The sequence below is a fragment of the Grammomys surdaster genome, unplaced genomic scaffold, assembly GCF_004785775.1.
Source record: "Grammomys surdaster isolate TR1022 unplaced genomic scaffold, NIH_TR_1.0 126131, whole genome shotgun sequence".
Taxonomy (NCBI): domain Eukaryota; kingdom Metazoa; phylum Chordata; class Mammalia; order Rodentia; family Muridae; genus Grammomys; species Grammomys surdaster.
The window spans coordinates 4,607,199-4,625,454 of record NW_021620939.1 but is presented as its reverse complement, the minus strand read 5'-3'; the positions used below and the strand labels follow the sequence as shown (position 1 = coordinate 4,625,454).

The window sequence follows — 18,256 nt, the reverse complement described above, 5'->3', positions numbered from 1 at the left end:
CAAGCATAGTAGCACACACCTTTAATCCCAGCTCTCAAAAGACAGGGGCAGGTGATCTCTAATCTCTGTGAGTTCAAAGCCAGCCTGGTCTATATGATGAGTTCTAGGACAGCCAAAGCTACAAAGTGAGATCCTGCCTCCTTCAAAACATAAAAATAAAAAGTGAAGAGGAAGAGGAGGAAGAGCAGGAGCAGGACAGCAAAACCAAAACAACAACAGAACCACAGCTCTGACCCCATCCCCAGGCAGCATGACATTCTACCTGGGCCCTAAGGCAGGGGAAAGGGCCCTAAGGAGTTGCTTGACTATAGGCATTCAGCAGAGATTCTGAAACAATAGCCAGCCCAGGAACACTGCCCCAGTGCAGGAACTCTGCCCCAGTACAGGAACTCAGAGCAAAAAGTGGCTGAACTTTTCAGGGCCCAGGCTCTGCCCAGATGTGGGACTCCCAGGCAGCTCCCGAGAACAGCACAAAGACCTGGAGAGCTGAAAAAAAATGCAGCTATGCCGTCAATTGGATGGCTCCAAGTGGGGCTCCAGCCCGTGGCCCTCCATCTCTCCATATGCCTAGCTAACTCCCCTAGGGAAGAGGGAAGCCTGACAGGTTCTGATACTGGAGAAGCCTTCTGTGGTCAAGGGGGCTGGCTGAGCACAGACTCTGTTCCCTTCTCTATATGTAGCAGTAGTCTTGGCTTGGTCAGACTGCACCAATAAGATCAAGTACAGACACCTGCCAGGCCCTTGCTGTGACTTTCAAGACAGAGCAGGGGGAGACAGAGTGAGGTGGAAACTGAAGCCCAAGCTAAGGTAGCTGGCCCACCCAAGCCACCATTGCCTCTCCCCAACCTGTTTCTTTCTCTGTAAAGTGGGTTTAAGACGCCATGCAAACCCTCCACAAGACAGGATTGGTGGACATGTGTGTGAAAGGCCGAGCCCTCCCTGCTTATGCCTCTTGTATGTCTTGTGTTTAGTCAGGGCAGACTAGTGGAGGACCCTGGTGGGGAGACCTAGAGCAGAGATCCAGGAAGGGTGAGGGGCACCTGTGCCAGCATGTAGATAGAGTAGACTCTGGGCAGAGGCTGGCCCCAACTGGGTGGGAAGCAGAGACAAAGGAACTCTTTTGAACCTTGAACCAGTGGCTGCCCCATCCCCAGGCTGATATTGCCGTGGGGTGGCAGTGCGGACACTCCCAACACCCTGGGCCTGCCTGTGCAGGTCTCATTGCATGGGAAAGGCCCTGCCTGCCAGCCCAGGCCTCAGCACCCAGTGCTGTTCCGCCCACTTGCCTGTTCTCCCACGAGGAAGGAAGATTAGGCAGAGAGTCACCGGGGCCCTGGCCTGACCGAAGCTTCCTTCAGTCTCTCGCCTTGACCATAGACGTCTCCTGCTCCCTTCTTAGCTGTCACCATTGAGTGTCTACCTTTCCTAAGAGCCAGAAGAAAATAGTTGTTTGGATCCACAGGAGTCTTTCTTATTAGGGGCCTCTGATTGTCTCACTGTAGTATTTTCCAGAATGGATTCCACACAACTCTAGGGCTCGCTATGTACACCTCTACATAAACGGTCATGTGGTCACACATCTGGAAAGAATTCCACTGTATAGGAATGCATTGAAGGCTCTGACAAGTCCTGAAGGAAGGGTGTCAGCTATACACACTCATCCTGGTATTTCCCAAAGTCTAGTGATCAGAGTGATTAGATCAGATGTCTATCTATCTATTATCTATCTATCTATCTATCTATCTATCTATCTATCTATCTACCTATCTATCTATGCATGTATGCATAATCTCCATGGAATGGGCTTTCAGGCAAATGTGGCCTTATGTTTGCTTGGTGGCTAGTCTACACACACTGATTTATTCCCTGGACTTTCCTATTTTTTACACAGGAAGCTGAAGGTCATCAAGCCAGTGGCTTAGAAGAAGCCTCAAAATCTGCCCTCAGGGACATTGAACTTTGCCTTTACACCGGTCCAGTTGCCCATTAGGATCAGGGCTCTTAACCCGGCTGCTGAGGAGGCTGAGGTTTACTGAGGAGGCTGGGTTATTTAAAGGGAGAGGACAGGAAGAGCCAAGATGGCCTGGCTGTACTTCCTTCCTCAGCACGGCTGACTCTTGGTCATAGCCAGTTCTTTGTGGTCTTGGCTTAGAGCTACTCAGGGCCAGACAGAGATGTTGTGGGGTGAACATGGGGAGTTTGAGTCTCCGAATGCAGCTTGTGGATAGAGCACTCTCCCCAAGCCCAGGCCAGAGTTGGGTTACACGAGCCCTGAGGGTCTCTTAATAAGTTCCACATGGAGTGGATGGCTGAGAGGAAGTGGGAAGGGGCTGGGGCGGGGGAGAGGGGCCGGGGAAGGGATTGGAAACATGTGGCTGTGGAGGAAGCCAAGGCAGGCTCAGTCCCCAGAAGCTCTACCGCACCCCAGATTGGCAGGCAGGCTCCCAGGCCCCCGCAGGAGGCCCCAGGCCAGTGGTCCGATGGGGGTGGTGCAAGAGGCCCCAGGAGGCTGCTCTTCTCTTAAACAGAAAAAGCCAAAATCCTGGGTCTGCTTGTTTAGGTTCTGGACCACAGAGGTTTACAGATATAGAACCTAGTGGGTAGGAGAGGATGGAGATAGAAGCCTCCTCACTTCCAGTGACTAGTGACAGAGCTATCCTCCTCAAGTCCTGTCCTTGCGCCAGGCCTGGTGGTTTGAGGAGCTAATCACCAGTCTGAACCTCACCTTAGCACTCACTAGTACAGGGGAAGGCCTGGCACATGCGGTTGTGTGGAGGCACCTGGACTGGCCTGATGGTTGGAAGTCCCACTGGGAAGAGGCCATGCTGGTCTGTGGTGGGTGGTGGAGCCCAGTAAAAGATGTGTGACATTTGGGCAGCAACCTCTAAGACATCGTGGAGCATAATGGAACCCCTCCTAGGAACTCTGGCCGAACTCCAGTTGAGCCCAGGCTGGCTAGCATGGGGGTGGGGCACCAATAATACAGGCCTGCCTCTTGGGTTCCTATCTACTCCCTGGGGTGTGGGTCTTATTTCGCTGCAGACCCCCCCCCCCAACAGTCGGTGAATTGTCTCAGCAGCCAACAAGGCTACTGTTGTTTTCACTCTGTGAAAGCTCAGAGATGAGGTCCTGCATTCCTGGCTGCAGGAACCCTGGGGCTGAGCAGTGAAGAATACACCATGGGTGTGTGTGTGTGTGAAAATGAGGGTCCCCTTGGCCTGTCTTTGGAGGCTGAGCAGGAGTAGGATGAGCATCTTACAAGCTTTCTATTATTTGCTCTCTTTTTGCTTGACCCTTTGCAGCTTGAGTGCTGTGCTGCCAGGGGCAGGCATGGGAGGAAGGTTGGAAAGGCTTTGGGTTGAGGCTGGGCTTTCTGTTGATCTGCAAGAGGAGAACAGATTCACGCTCTTGGGAATGTTGGTAGTCTTCACCTGGCATTACTGCCTGAGACTTCCACTCCCATCAGAGAGGTCTATGGGACTTCTGTCTCCTTCAGATCAGGCATTGGTTCTCAACAGGGGATTAGCCACCTCTCACAGGACTGTGAGCATCCATGAGGGAGCTCATGACTGGCCTCACTCTAGGTGCATCCCAACTATTTGGGGGAGATGCTCACAACCCACACTCCAGGGGCAGCCTCAGAACAGAGGTCAGACTCCTAGCTCCTGGCAGAGTCCCTAGCAGCCACGTTTACTGGGACAGAATGTACCTTGTTTTCAGAGAGCAGGCCTAGGTGTGGGCGCATGTGAGCTGCTATCTGGAGGGCAGGAGTGTAACACACTACTTTCAGCTCCAAGGTTTAGAGGCTTCTGAGAGACAAACTCTGTAGGAGCTGTCATGTGGGCAAGATGCTGGAGCCTGAGCAGGGCTGGCGAGAGGTCACTAGGTGCAAGCGTTGAGCGCACGATCCCATCCCAGCCCTGAGTGTGAGCATGGAGCATACCTACCATCTGCTAGGGCTAGCCCTTGAGAGCAAGGGAACGCTCAGGCCTGGGTGCTTAGGAAAGCCTAACTCACCAAGTGCCAGTGGAGATGGCTGAGGCACTGGGGTGTATGTTGCCTTCGTGACACTGACCTGAAGGCCCAACCTCTACCAGAGGGAACCCATCAAGCAGACTAAAGCACCCCTTCCAAGAACACACACTGTGTCTGAAAGAGAGAAGCAGAGGCTGAACAGGAAGCAGTAGGAAAACAGGCCTCTTCCCTTCCTCCCAGAGATCAGACTTCTCCAGGAAGTAGGAGTGGGAGAGGTGGGGTACTTGTAGGGGCTGGGGGTTCTTCCACAACTGACTCCAGGCCACTGGGGTGGTAACCTCACCTAAGTGGGAACACCTCCCCTTGCTCTATAAATAGGTTCTCTGGAGAGTGCTTCCACATGCAGGAGGGGCTGTCTCCCCATGTTTCCCGGCAGCTGGGCAGCAAGAACCCAGGGATGGTTCAAGGCCCATCCTGGCATAGTCATGAGCGCCCCATCCTGGGCCAAAAGACAAAGTGAAGCTCTTAGAGGGACACTTCCTTAGTGTGGTGGAAGTGAACTCACAGTGCTCACAATGCCGTAGCCGGAGTGGGCTAGTCTTTCAGGCAAAGGAACCAGGCCCCAAGCCCATTCAGCCATGGTCACAGGAAGTAGAATTATGCTCTGAGGGCAGTGATACTGCCACCAGCCTGTCAGTGCTCCCTTAGCAAACATGGTGTCACTCTCCAGCAGCCCAGGGTGGGGTGGGGCAGGTAGAGTGGGGCTGCTTAGTGAGAAACTACCCCTGTGCTTCTGGTCCCCCTCAAATGGTCACACACCAGTTTAGGCTGGAGCTGTCATGGGCCTATCTTGAGCAAGTCATTAGGAAGATGAGGATAATGACAGGGAGCTGGGATGAGGGGAGGATGACTCACCCTGTGCTCGCTTGCTCAGCGGGCTGGGTTTCCGGGATTCTGGGTAATCACAAACATCCACCTCGAAGCCTGTGCTAGCCCTCCCTGCGGCAGAGGAGGTGGCAGCTTGGAGTTTTTACCTCCTCACACTTCTTTCTTGCTCCTGGAGATGCCGGTGGCAGGAGCTCTTGGATTAGGAAATGAAGGCCTCCTAGAATTAGAACCAGAGGGACCATGGATCCAAGTCCCCTGCCCCACTGACATGAAGGGCCAAGTGCCAGGAAAGAGACCTGGCTATAAGGTAAAAGACAATCATATGTTGTCCACATTCACTCTGTTTCACAGAGGTCAGGAAATCCGAGAGGACTTTTGAAGACCGCAGAGCCAGGACCTGAGCGATGGACGAGGAACAGCACCTCCACTGTGCTGCTGCTCTGTCCCGGCCCCAGATGCCCACTACCAGGAAGAAATCCTGAGCCATGGCAAAGCTGTCAGGTGACAGAGATCCCAGGACAGAGGCAGGAAACCGGGAGAGACTTCCAATGGAGACTGTGAAATGACCACAGGCCTTTTGGGGCTCTTGGAACCCACCTGTTAGATGCCCCCGGGGGTAGTACTCAAAGATAAGGGGCAGGTGGGCTTGCCATGTGTGCTGGCTAGTTTGGGTCGATTTAGGGTCATTTGGGAAGGAGGGAACCTCGATTGAGAAAATGCTTCCATCACACTGACTTACCTGTAGTCAAGTCTGGGGGGACATTTTCTTGATTAATAATTGATGTGGGAAGGCCCAGTCCCCCTCTGGTCCCAGCCCTCAATGGTCTTAGATTGTATAAAAATGCTAATTGAGCCATGGAGAGCAAGCAGCATTTCTCCATGGCCTCCTCTTCAGTTTCGGCCTCCAGGCTCCTGCCCTGACTTTCCCTCAGGGATGGACTGTGATCAGGATGTGTAAACCAAGTCAGCCTTTTCTTCCCCAAGTTGCTCTGGGTCAGAATGTTTTATCACAAAAACAAAAGTAGGAAAAGAAGCAAAGTAGGAAACCATGGGCTGTGATTAGGTTTGGTGACTTCTTCCTGGCACAGTGCTTGTCAAAGCCCACCTGGCCTGCCACCATTGCTTCTCTGACAAGAAGTGCAGGTCCAAGGCCTGGAACGCAGAGAAGCTGGCCATGGCAACTTAGCTACTTCTGAGAGGAAGAGAGGGCTAAGTATGGGGCACATTGGCTGTGGGAGCTACAGTTCACCTTTCTGGGAGCTCAGTTACTCAAATCCAAGATTTGGAGCCTGTCTTAGTCAGGGTTTCTGTTCCTGCACAGATCATGTCCAAGAAGCAAGTTGGGGAGAAAAGAATTTATTCAGCGTATATTTCCACACTGCTGTTCATCACCAAAGGAAGTCAGGACTGGAACTCAAGCAGGTCAGGAAGCTGGAGCTGTTGCAGAGGCCATGGAGGGATGTTACTTACTGGCTTGCTTCCCCCGGCTTGCTCAGCTTGCTTTCTTATAGAACCCAGGACTACCAGCCCAGGCATGGCACCACCCACAATGGGCCCTCCCACCCTTGATCACTAATTGAGAAAATGCCTTACAGCAGGGTCTTATGGAGGCATTTCCTCAAGGGAGGCTCCTTTCTCTGTGATAACTCCAGCTTGTGTCACGTTGACAAACAGAACCAGCCTGTACAGGGCCTCTGGCTAAACTTTCAGAGGGTAGGAGATGGCGGCGCAGCTGGTCAGTGCCCTGTGGTAAGAGCATGGTAGAACCCCACCCCAACCACGCAGGTTCAGAGTTGGGTCTCAGAAGGAAAAAAAAAGTCCTTACCAGAGATTTTTTTTTTTTTTTTTTTTTTTTTTTTTTAAGACTTATTTATTTTATATATGTGAATGTACTGTTACTGTCTTCAGATACACCAGAAGAGGGCATCGGAACCCATTATAGATGGTTGTGAGCCACCATGTGGTTGCTGGGAATTGAACTCAGGACCTTTGGAAGAGCAGTCAGTGCTCTTAACCACTGAGCCATCTCTCCAGCCCGAGATCTTGGTCTTAAATACGCTTTAGCCTTCCATAAATCTGCCCCCATCACCGCTCATTCCAAGAGCCATGTATGTAGGCTGGGAACCCTGCGGTCACATGGCTCCCCTGAGAGAGGAGTGTGAGCGGCAGAAGCACCTTCTGAGCAGCTCTTTTACTTTCTCCATTGCTTTGACAAAATACTCAGGAAAGCAGCTTCAGGAAGGAAAGGTTTATTTGGTTCACAGTTCATCACGGTAGGGAAGCCATGGCAGCCCAAGCTTGAAGTAGATGGTTACCAGGCACCCGCAGCAGGGAAGCAGGGAAGGAGGGATGGATGCTGATGATGGACGCTGATACTCTGTTCCCACCCCCCACCTGTGTTTTGAGTGAGACAGGGTCTCACTGTGAGTGCAGGCTCAAACTCAGAGATCTTGACCTGCCTCTGCCTACTGAGTGCTGGAATTAAAGGCATTTCCCATGTGGGCCAAATTTACACTTGCCCTGCCTCCACCAGAAGAGCCCATGCTGGGTGGCAGAGCCAGCATTGGGGAGGGAGGGGATGACAAGGCTGGCCACACAAGCTGTGCCCTTTAAGTTGGCTGCCAGCTAAAGCTCATGGGATGGGGTGCTTACTATCCCCAGCGCAGCTGAGTGGCTTTCCTGCCAGAGGCCACCAGGCTCCTGACACTGCAGCTTCTCAGGGTCATTACTTCAAAACTCTATCAATCAGAGCCTCAAAGAGGTTAGACCACAGTATTAAGGGGTATAGCAGGGGAAGGGCAGGATCAAGGTCTGACCCTGGAATTCAGCTTTCCTCATCTATTGGAAGCTGGAGGAGGCAAACTCCCACACTTACGGTTTATCAGAAATCGATACAGATTGGTCCTCTTGCTGGCCTGAACTCTTAAGACATCCATCCAGGCTCTGCCTCTCTGGGGAGCTGAAAGAGCTGGGACTACATTAACCACTGGTACTGACAGTTTTTGAGAAGTTCTAGCACTTGAGACTCACCTTGGTGCAGGGCAGTAAGCTAGGGGAAAAGGACCTCCCTGACTGGTTAAGTCCCTAGATGCTCAAGGCTGAAGGCACAAGCAACTCAGACATGGAAAGCACTCATTATGGCTTTCCCAGTCCAGATGTGGAGGAAGAGGCCCCTGGAAGCCCTTGTGAATGAATGGAAACAGGATGCCTGGGGCTTCCACCTCCCATTCGGAGCCAGTTAGGAGGGTGTGGGTAGTACACAGGGCCTTTGGCTATCCTTGCACCCCAGTACCCCAAACAGCTGCAAAAGAGTGTCTTTGGTCTCTGAGAACCCCACCTCCCGCTGCTGCTGTGATTCTCCCTTAGGGACTTTGGGATGGGAGGACTGAGTAGGTCTTACCCAGAACAAGCCATTCCTGCAAAAGATCAGTTAAAGTAGTTTTAATTTCCAGATTCCTTTACTCTCATGCATATAGACAGGAAGAAGCCATGGGTCCTGGTGAATATATGTGGTGACAGAAATTAAGGTCCTTGCAAAGGACCTACCTATTCCACCTAGTTTTTTTCCTGAACAAACCTGACCCAGGTGGGCCCCCTGGGGGCTTTGGGCAGGGGAAGGGGTCAAATGGAAAGAAAAATTTTGGCTTATCTAAGCAATGAGCAGTCAATTTAGAAACCAGTCAGGAGGATGAAGGTGAGGTGAATGAAGACCTGGCAAGATGAGAAAGAGCTAGAGAGCGAAAGAGAGCAAGAGAGAAAGAGAGTGAGAGAGAGTGAGAGAGAGGGGGGGAAGAGAGAGAGAGAAAGAGAGAGAGTGCGAACGCCAGCGTGCCACCATCTTAGGATTCTGAGGAAACAGCGTGGTTCAAATGGCTCCTTTTTGTTAAATTAGTATGGCTCTGCCTTCTGGGTCTCCAGTCTCCTTTCTGTGTGGCTCTGCTCGCTGGGAGCTTCCCAACTATCTTAAAGAGGCTCCAGGTACAAACAACACTTGTGGGGTGGGAAGGGGGTGGGGAGGAGGGCACCCAATCCCAGACTGGGTAAGATGTGGCTCCCTCAGGTGGGATCCCTTTATTTATTTACTCCAGTCCTGGTACAAATCCCTGGCTTGCTGTCCCCCCCAATCAACTGAGCTCCTGATCCTTGTTCCCCTCATCATGGTGGTGGTCTCTGCATGATTAGCTGCTGGTTCTCCAGGCATTGCTTCAGCCTGTCTTCTGTCAGTGTCAGCCGCTGTTCTAGAATGGACACAGTCTGCAAAATAAAAGGGATTAGGCTCAGGATGGAGGGCTTACCTTGCCGCCATAGGGATCGTTATAAGCCTGGCACCCAAATGCCAGGCGCCTCACTTCGCACCAGTGGGCTCTGCCCGGCCTTGCCCTCTGCGCTCGTCTCTAGAGTTTGTGGCCAGGAAGAGGGAAGGCAGATGGCAGATCTCATAGCTTCCCCTAAGACACGGTATAAGGAATTTTGAGCCCTAGTCTGTACTCCTGCCTAGGACACAGCCCTCCCTCTATACTAATGGCACTCTTTCCAAGGCTGGCAGGGAACAAAGCTGGGAAGTGAGTGTTATCCACCCCACCTGCCTGAGCCGGGGGTGGGGTGCGCGGTAGTGGCGGCTCTACTTGTGTGGGTCCTAGGAGGACAGAGTGAGACAGTGCCACCTGGGGGTGAGGATGAGGGTGACCACTGGCAAGTGACAATGCCACATGGGACCATTTGCACACACCCAGCATACCTAAGGCTATGTGTACTTCATGGACCAAGACCAGTCTTGTAGACAGGGCTCCCACAATGGCTGTGGAAATCTGTGTACCTCCGCTGGCTTTGGGCAGCTATATACTTCACAGAGGGCCAGTACTCTGCCTGGTCTCGGAGTCTCACCTACTCTAACACTTACTAAGCTGCTCCAGGCTCTGCCGGTCATTTCATTTCTACCACTAAGGGTTGCTGAGTGCCTACTGCATACATGAGGGCCACGCTAGCCACTGAGGATAAGGTCACTGCACGTAAGCACACCAAGCTTGGTTCCCACTGTCACTAGAAAGGCCAGGTCATGTTTCCCAAGGTATTGTCTCATTCCCTGAGGCTCCACGAAGGCTTGCGCTTGACCCAGCAGAAAGGAAGCTCTCATACACTTAATAAAACAGACATTGTAAGAAAGAGTTTCCCCTTTAATGAAGCTATAAATTCTCACAGGATCCTGTGTGGATGTCAGCAGTCACAGAGGGTGCTTCATCTGACGGCTGGGCCCTTCTGTATGAGCTGGCCAGGGATGGGAGGACTCTGTACCCTGGGTCATAGGACAGAACCTGAAAAAATCACTGCCTGTAGAACATGAACTGAACCCCCTCCTCACCCCCAGGAGGAGCCAAGCTCAAAGAACTTCTCACATCTCTAAGTTGGCCAGCCAAGGAAGGAGGAGCGGGTCTGCATCTCGTAAAAGTGGCAGTGGAAACAGCCCCCGGCTGGCCCAAGCAGCATTCCTGCAAGTTTCCATTGGCTGCCGTGAAACTCCACTGACAGACTCAGTCTCCTTCCAGCCCCTTTCCGACAGACAGTCGGGACTCAAGGCCGCAGTGGGGGAGCAGGACTGATGGCATTTCCTTTTCTGCCTGCTTTTTTTTCTTCCGCTTTTAAGCTTTTAATGGGAACCCACTTTCCAAATGCAGAGACTGTGGATCTAAAAAACAAGAGGTGCTGGGCCAATGGCAGTACTGGGGGCCTCTACTTGGTTCCATGGGAGGGAGGCCCATACTTTAGCCCAGCAGGAGTGTGGTCCTTAAATGTGTACTTATTAGATTAAATCGAATAATGGAGGGTGCCGGCTGGGGACACGTTTGTGAACAGTTCTGAAGGGGTACTCCTTGCTTTGTAGCCTTGATGTATGTACTCTAGACCTCAAACTTGTGGCAATCTTCCTGCCTTCCAGTGCTGGGATGAGAGACAAGAACACCATGCCTGGCAAGGCAGACTTCATCTCCCGCCATGATGCTTCTCAAGCTTCACTCCCTGCCAGGAAAGCTTGAAGAGTCATGACATCTTTGCATCTGACCACACTTTATCTGCTCTGCCCCCGAGCCTATTCTGTCAAGGAGCTGGGTGGCAGTCACCACCAGGGATAACTACAAGACACAAGATACATTTGATCTTACCATGTTTTGAGCCTTAAGGACGGGCTTGGGCAGGAGGGGCCTCCTAGATCTCTGTACATCAGAATGCTGTCTAGGATCCTCTGCTGATAGTTTCCCCTCTCAATGATCCCATTCCAATAAAACACACGCACTCATTTCCACTGGGAACAATGGTCCCCGGGACAGAGCTGGGCCCCGGAACCATGTTCTTGATGTTCACTGCGGTATCTGCGTGAGACTGTAACCCACTTTAATGGGAATTGTATATCTTTCCAGAAAAATTCTAGATTTTTTTCTTCTTCTTTTTCCTTTGTTTTGGGACAAGGTCTCCTGTAGGCCAAGTTGGCCTTGAACTTTTTCTGCCTCTTCCTCCTAGTGCTAGGATCACAGGCATACACAAGTCACTATGTCTGATTAGTGCCCAGTTAGGTGCTGGGTACCACATCTAGGGCTTTGTGCATGTTAGAGTCATGTTCTCTACCAACTCAGCTATAGCCCCAGTGCCTGATGTTCTGTTCTTCTACAAAGGAGAGCATTTTCCCAGCAGTGGAAAGACCCCACCAGGGCATCTGAGTAGCAGGATTACACACCCCAGCCTGGTGATGCAACTAAGCAAGCCCCTGGCTGGGGTCTGCATAGGCCACAGCACTGGAATAGTCAGAATAGGCTGCTGCCACTTTGGTGGGGCCTAGAGGAGGAAGGACAAACATCTAGGGGACTATGGTGGACATCTAGGGCTTCCCTGGTAAGGACTAACCTTAGGCCACGTCATTTGGCCTTTTCATAGTGTGACTCTTACCTGCAGGGAGCACATGTCTATCAGTGTGGGGGACCCAGAGGGCTTGGTATGTATGTACTGTGTCAGTGTCCAGGGGACTCTGACTGCCTAGTGCCCTTGCAGGGAGCCTGGTCACACAGGCGGCTAGCTGCCTACCTCATTTTAACCCCTGAGAGTCTCCTGTCACAAACGGCCTGATCTGTCTGGGCTGAGACATACGGCCATACCCGACCCTCAGAATGTGAATAAGACCTTAATAAAAGTACATCTGTGGGGGCTGGAGAGATGGCTTAGTGGTTAAGAACACTGACTGCTCTTCCAGAGGTCAATTCCCAACAACTACATGGTGGCTCACAACCATTTGTACTGGGACCTAATGCCTTCTCCTGGTATGTCTGAAGATAGCTACAGTGTACTCACATACATAAATGATAAATCTTAAAAAAAAAAAAAGTACACCTGCAATATTGGGAGTTCACACTTCTTAGCCTACCTGCCTTGACGTTCTTTAGTACAAAGGCAGATAAGACCTGGCCTTCCAAGCCCTCCAGTGATTTATGTTCAGGTCCAGTCTCTCAGATGGATGTGTGTCAAACCAAGTTGCAGGTGCCCGAGGGGCAGAACACTTGTTACAACTTCCAGCCCCAATGTCTATGCGTGCACAGCCCAAAGGGAAGGTGGAGGCCTCCAGAGCTCCTGACTCCAGTTTGCTCAGGGCCAACCAGGGCCTTGTCACACACCGGCTAACCAGATTGCTCGCATCCCCTCCCCAAACCTCAGTCAAATGGTCTTTGATTTGCCTAAACACTTAGGCTTAGAATTTTCACAGAAGCCATTAAGAGGAAAAAAAAAAAGAGAGAGAGTTGGGTTGGTGAGATGGCTCCCCAGGTAAGCCACAGAAGACTGCCATTCTGAGTGTGATCCTCAGAATCCACAGCTGAAGGAAAGAATTGAATCCCCAGAGTTGTCCTCTGACCTTTACATGCATGCTGTGGTACGTGTGCAGGCATGTGTGTGAGCATGAATATGTGTGAGTGTATATGTGTGTACATCATACATATACAATTAATTAAAGAAAGAGAAGGAAGAAAAAATGAGGTAGTGTTTCAGGGACAATCTTGTCCAGTAGTCAGTGGGTGTACAGGTGCCCACTGGTTCAAAGAGACAAACAGCAAGCTTTACTCTGGCCAGGGGCTGTACTGGCCTGCCTGGCCTCAGGCTAGCCTGAGGAAGTGAGGCAAGAGCAAGAGCTGGGGAGGAGCTCACCAGGCAAGGGAGACAACCGCAGGAGCTCACACAGTGGATCAAGGAGAGAGAGCCTCAGGCCGCACAGCCCTCAGAGCAGCAGGAAGAGTGAGAGGATGTGACTGTGCCCAGGAATAGTCTGGGAGGGCTGCAGAGAGCTGTGGGAAGGCAAGGTGAAATCAGGATGTGAGGGGTGGGTGTGGGTCAGACTGGAGAAAGGGAAGCCCTGGAGGAAAAGACACAAAATTAGAGAACTCTCTGGAGAGTGAGCCAAGACTCAGATTAGAGAAGAGAGCCCAGGAAGAGACGGGGAGTGGGAGGTAGGTCCCCGGGAGAGGAAGGAGGGACATAGGAGGGCTTGTAGAGGTCTAGAGGAGGCACAGTGAACAGCAGAATAAGTGCTTCTGAGTCAATCCTCACTGCTGGGAGAGCCAGAGGGGCAGAGGAGGAGGACAGGACAGTGCCTCCACAAGTCCCTGAGGGAGGGGACAATCCAGGCTGAGCCCTGCGGAAGATGGCCAGGGAGGGACTGCCCAGCATAGGTGAATGGACAGGAGGAAAGGAGTAAGGTGCTGGGGACAAGACCCAAGGGCACAGTGACAAGAGGCTCGATCAGCCCTTGGCTCAGCGCAGCAAGTGAGGATTTAGGAGCTGGGGCAGGGGGTGGGGCTGCCAGTGTGACTCATCGTGGGCTTCTGGAGGAAAATCCTCCTAGGATAGGCTCAACAATGGTATTCTATTTCTATCCTGATTTTCCAGCAAGGGGAGGGAGACAGCGATCTGCCTCCGGTTAGGGCAGCGTTCCCCAGGCACAGGCGGCTTCTTCCACTCACAGTTCAAGGCGAGTAAGACATTTTATGTAACACTCTGAAGAGCCTTCTACACAGTCTAAAAGGAACTGACTTGAAAGTGGCAGTCTTTATTTTTAGTCACCTAAGAACCATGGTGATTCTCACAGAAGCTGCACCAAAATGCCAACCAAGCCTGACATGTCTGGCACTGGGCTCCCCTGCCCCAGTGGCAGAGAAACGTAGCACTAGGGTCGTTTTGATAGATGCCTTTCTGTGCCAGCGTTAGTTATGAGGTGTCTGCTGAGGCCCGCTAGGATCCCAAGAGAGCTCTGCAACCCCCAAATAGCCGAATCTAGCTCCTGCCTTGTCTTTGACAGGACCAAGAAGCCACAGTGGCCAGACCCAATGCCCTGCATGGCACAGAGCCTGGGCTTGGGTATCTCTGCTGGCCTGAGGTGACCAAGGAGAGACTCTTGGCCTCTCTGACTGGTGTGACTAGGAAGCTAGGGCGAGTTCACAGGGCCTCACAGGTGGCCACACTGCACTGGCAGTCACTGCAAACTCCCAGAGAAAGGTTCTCTGGGCATTTTAAGGAGGGGTAAGAAAAGTCCAGAACCCTGAGACTAGATTTCTTCCTTTTTAAAAAAAATTTTAAAATAGTTTCTTAAATTTACTTTTTTTTTTCTTTAAACATAACATGGGAAGGTATAAATATTCCAGATTTTGGGAGGGATGAAGAGGAAGATATTCAGAACCCTTCACCAGAGTCCCCCTAACTTGACCATAGTGGAGAGAAGGCCATATAGTGAAAATGGTCAGGTACAACTCGTGTGGTTGTTCCCCCACCTCAGGGAGTGGCCTCTGACACCCTGTGCTCTCTCCCTTGGTTATGTGGGCCTTTTATTGTCCCTTCTACTTCCTGATGGCCTGTCTTCTGTCTCCTCACCACTGACCTCCTCTACAGTCTCACTGGTCCCTTTCCCTCTCTGGCCTGGTTTTCTCAAGGTGGGTTTATATTGCATCTTTCTACAACTCTTTCTTTTTTTTTCTTTTTTTTTCGAGACAGGGTTTCTCTGTATAGCCCGGGCTGTCCTGGAACTCACTCTGTAGACCAGGCTAGCCTCGAACTCAGAAATCCACCTGCCTCTGCCTCCCAAGTGCTGGGATTAAAGGCGTGTGCCAATTTTACTGTGTGTTTGGGGAGACGAGAAGAAAGCAGAGCTCTGTGAATGTCTTCCTCACTGGGATGGTGCCCCTGACATAATGGTCTCTGGGCCTCAGGCTGTAGCTGGGGAGGCTGCTGCTTCTGGGAGAGATTGACAAATGTCACAAGGTGGCAGATTGTGGTGCTTCTCAAGCACAGGATGAGTGGAAAGGCCAAGGGACACCTGGCAAATGGTCCTGTACTGCCCAGTGTGGTTGGGTAGGAAGAGATATATGATAGAAGTAAGGGCTGGGGGGTGGTGATGGTGGTGGAGCACACCATTAATCCCAGCACTTGGGAGGCATAGGCAAGCAGATTTCTGAGTTCGAGGCCAGCCTGGTCTACAGGATAGCCAAGGCTATACAGAGAAACCCCATCTTAAAAACAAAAACAAAACAAAACAATTTTTAAAAAAGGAAAGAAAGAAGTTAGAATAGGGGTCCTAGGCAAAAAGGGGAGGGAAGGAGGAAGCCTCCACTTCCTGTTTCCTATTGCTGTGTTCCTAAGCCACAGGTCAGAGCAGGTTCCATCAGGACAGATAAAATGGTGTCTGCTGGTGGCTGAAGGAACTCTGATTGAAGACCTGTCCCTAGCCCCCTGGTCCCACAAGTAGAGGGATGGAAGGCCCTTCAGAACACAGACTGACAACACGCGCTCAGAATCACACACTTAGCAGCTGTTTCTCCTTCAGCCACTGCCACCACCTGTGCAGAAGGCCTCTCTTGTGGAAGTATCACAGACACTCATAGGGTCCTTCTGACCTACTCAGGATATCCAACAGCTCTTCTTACCATACCCTTGACAGGCACCTATTACATGCAGTACAAGGGACTCTGGTTCCTGAGGTCTTCTAGACATTCCTGTGACCAGCACAAATCTGGAAGGGCTGAGTTTTGACAAAACTGTTCTGCCATCACTGATGGTAAGTGATATATATCTTAGCAGAAGAAAGAAGTGAACTATTAGGCACCCGGTGCGCCAGCCACTCTAGCTATGCTTCTCAGATACATGGCTAGACTCTTAAGAGGGTTTGCACATGTGCAGGACTCGCTGCAGCTTCCCTCGGTTACCCCACTCCCCACTCAGCTCTGGGGACCTTCTTCCCAGCAGCTACTGCCTACCCTGGCACTTTCCTGTGACTAGGTCTTATTCCAAGTGGAGCCTCACAAGAGGGTCCAAACCTGGGCCCTCTTGGGAGAGACAGTAGATTCCAGAGAGGAGGACACCTCCTGGGCCTGCTCCATGAGCTGGAAAGCAGGTAACACAGAAGTAAGCAAGGTGGCTAAGCCAGGCAGCCAGATGAAAGTGGAATGCCAACACCCAGTTACATGCCTTCTGCCTGGGCAAGAGGAGGAGTAACTGAAGTCTAGTAGGGAAGCCTGGGCCTGGGACATCTTCCCTAGTCTGGGGCAAGACAGAGATCCACTCTGGCTAGGAAAAGACAGCAGCATTGGACAGAAGGTAGCACTCGGCTGTCTCATAGCAACGAAGCTAGCCACAGCAGGGGTCTGTAGAGAAGGGGCTCCTTCTGCACCAGCACACACTGCATCCAGCCTTATGGACCCACATCTTCCCTGCTATGCTCTGAGGTTTACCTCCTGTCTGTCCCCCCGACACCCACATGTCAACTTCCTAGTGACTCCTGTCCTAGGTGATCCTTGATTCTCATCCGTTCCACTGCCTCTAAGACATTCATCCCCTTTCTACATGAGACATCAGACTCCTGTGTGTGTGTGTGTGTTTATGTGTATGACATTTACATGGCACTTGTGGCCACTACTGCTTCCTGAAGCCCAGGTACAACTTCTTTCCCAGGATCCCCTCCTGGCCCCAGCTCATGTTTGGGGCTTGCCTTGCTCTCCTTTGTGTGTGGCTGCAGCAGGGGTGTCAGCCCCTGGGAAATGTCACAGCGATTCTCAGTGAGAAGCTTTGGCCTATATGACGAAAGAACAAAATCCAGACTTTGATGGTCCATGCTTAAATCTGAACTTGACCAGCTTGCCAACTGGTCTTGGCTAAGTTACTGGACTTAGGGCTTTAGTTTTCTTGTATGTAACATACAGCTCTCAGAGCTACTGCCACACTCACTTAACAACTCACTGTCTATCCAACACATACTGTTGGGGGTGGAAATAGGGTGTATTGTGGGCAACATGATGCCCCTGGCTCTTGCCCTGGCTGGGCTTTGGGATATTGGGGCACACTGAAGTTCCAAAGAAAGTTTCCTGTGATCAGTCCTAGGAGGGTCTGAGCCAGTGGGGTGCAAGGAGGTCTATGGCTTCTTATAGCTCCCCTACAATAGAAAACTGCTTTTAATCATTTCCAGGACTGGGGCTGATTTGGGCTCCCCTAGGAGGTCTTTCTGGAGGGTCTTGGGTTCCCCAGTACCCCTCCCCCCAAATACAGGACTCTATTAGAGGCTAAGGGGTGTCATTAAAAAAAAAAAGTGGCACACCACTGTGAGTAAAAGTGGAAGGGAAGGTCTGGGAGAATGTTCTGGGGATGGGCATTGGCTCCAAACACATGACCTGGACTGTGCTACACACATCTAACTCCTTTGTTCATTTTAAAGACAGAAAATGTGGAATGAATCTCCCTATCGCATGGCTTTGACTCTACTCAGATTCTCAACATCTAAAACAGAAGTGATGAATGGGGCGTCTCTCTCTGGTGTGAGGTCGTCTGAGCTATTAAGTCAAAGTACAGATGCTGGGTAGGCAGTCTGTCCTGGCTCTACCCTGTTGCTAGCAAGCATCAACCCGTCTCTTGGTACATATCCTTATGTGTACACACACATGGATATATAGGAAGCCTTGTCTTGCTGATGGTGGACAGTGCCTGGCCAGTCACATGTCAAGGTGACTAGGAACTGGAGGGGCCAACTTAGCTCCCTGGGGACAGGCCACTAGTTTGAGTCCAATCCTCCCTGACACCCCGGCTCTTGGTCACAGCCCACATCAAATGATTTGTTGCACAGGGGCTTTTAACTCTGAGGGTGTCAATGCTGGCCCTCAAGCAGCCTGTCAGTCAGACATCTGGTGTCTGTACTATAAGGGGCAGGGTTTTGTATAAATCTTGTTCATAGACAAGTTCCAAGCCTTCCCGTTCCAAGACATGGAGGCACTTAGAAAGTCCGTGATGGGCTGGGTGGTGGTGGCACATGCCTTTAATCCCAGCACTTGGGAGGCAGAGGCAGGAGGATCTCTGAGTTCGAGAGTTCGAGGCTAGCCTGGTCTACAGA

The 18,256-nt window shown here is 51.5% G+C and overlaps 1 protein-coding gene across 2 annotated transcripts in view; it reads right to left on the bottom strand.

Annotated features, from left to right (window-relative positions):
- Positions 1 to 7,096: 7,096 nt before the first annotated feature.
- The window catches only part of Poc1a (POC1 centriolar protein A), a 72,205-nt gene continuing 61,045 nt past the window's right edge, over positions 7,097 to 18,256 (bottom strand). For both annotated transcript variants that reach the window (XM_028756741.1, XM_028756742.1), the window contains exon 11: positions 7,097 to 9,117. In XM_028756741.1, coding sequence (XP_028612574.1) covers positions 9,019 to 9,117 — 99 coding nt within the window. In that variant the 3' untranslated portion in view covers positions 7,097 to 9,018. The remainder of the gene's footprint in view (positions 9,118 to 18,256) is intronic.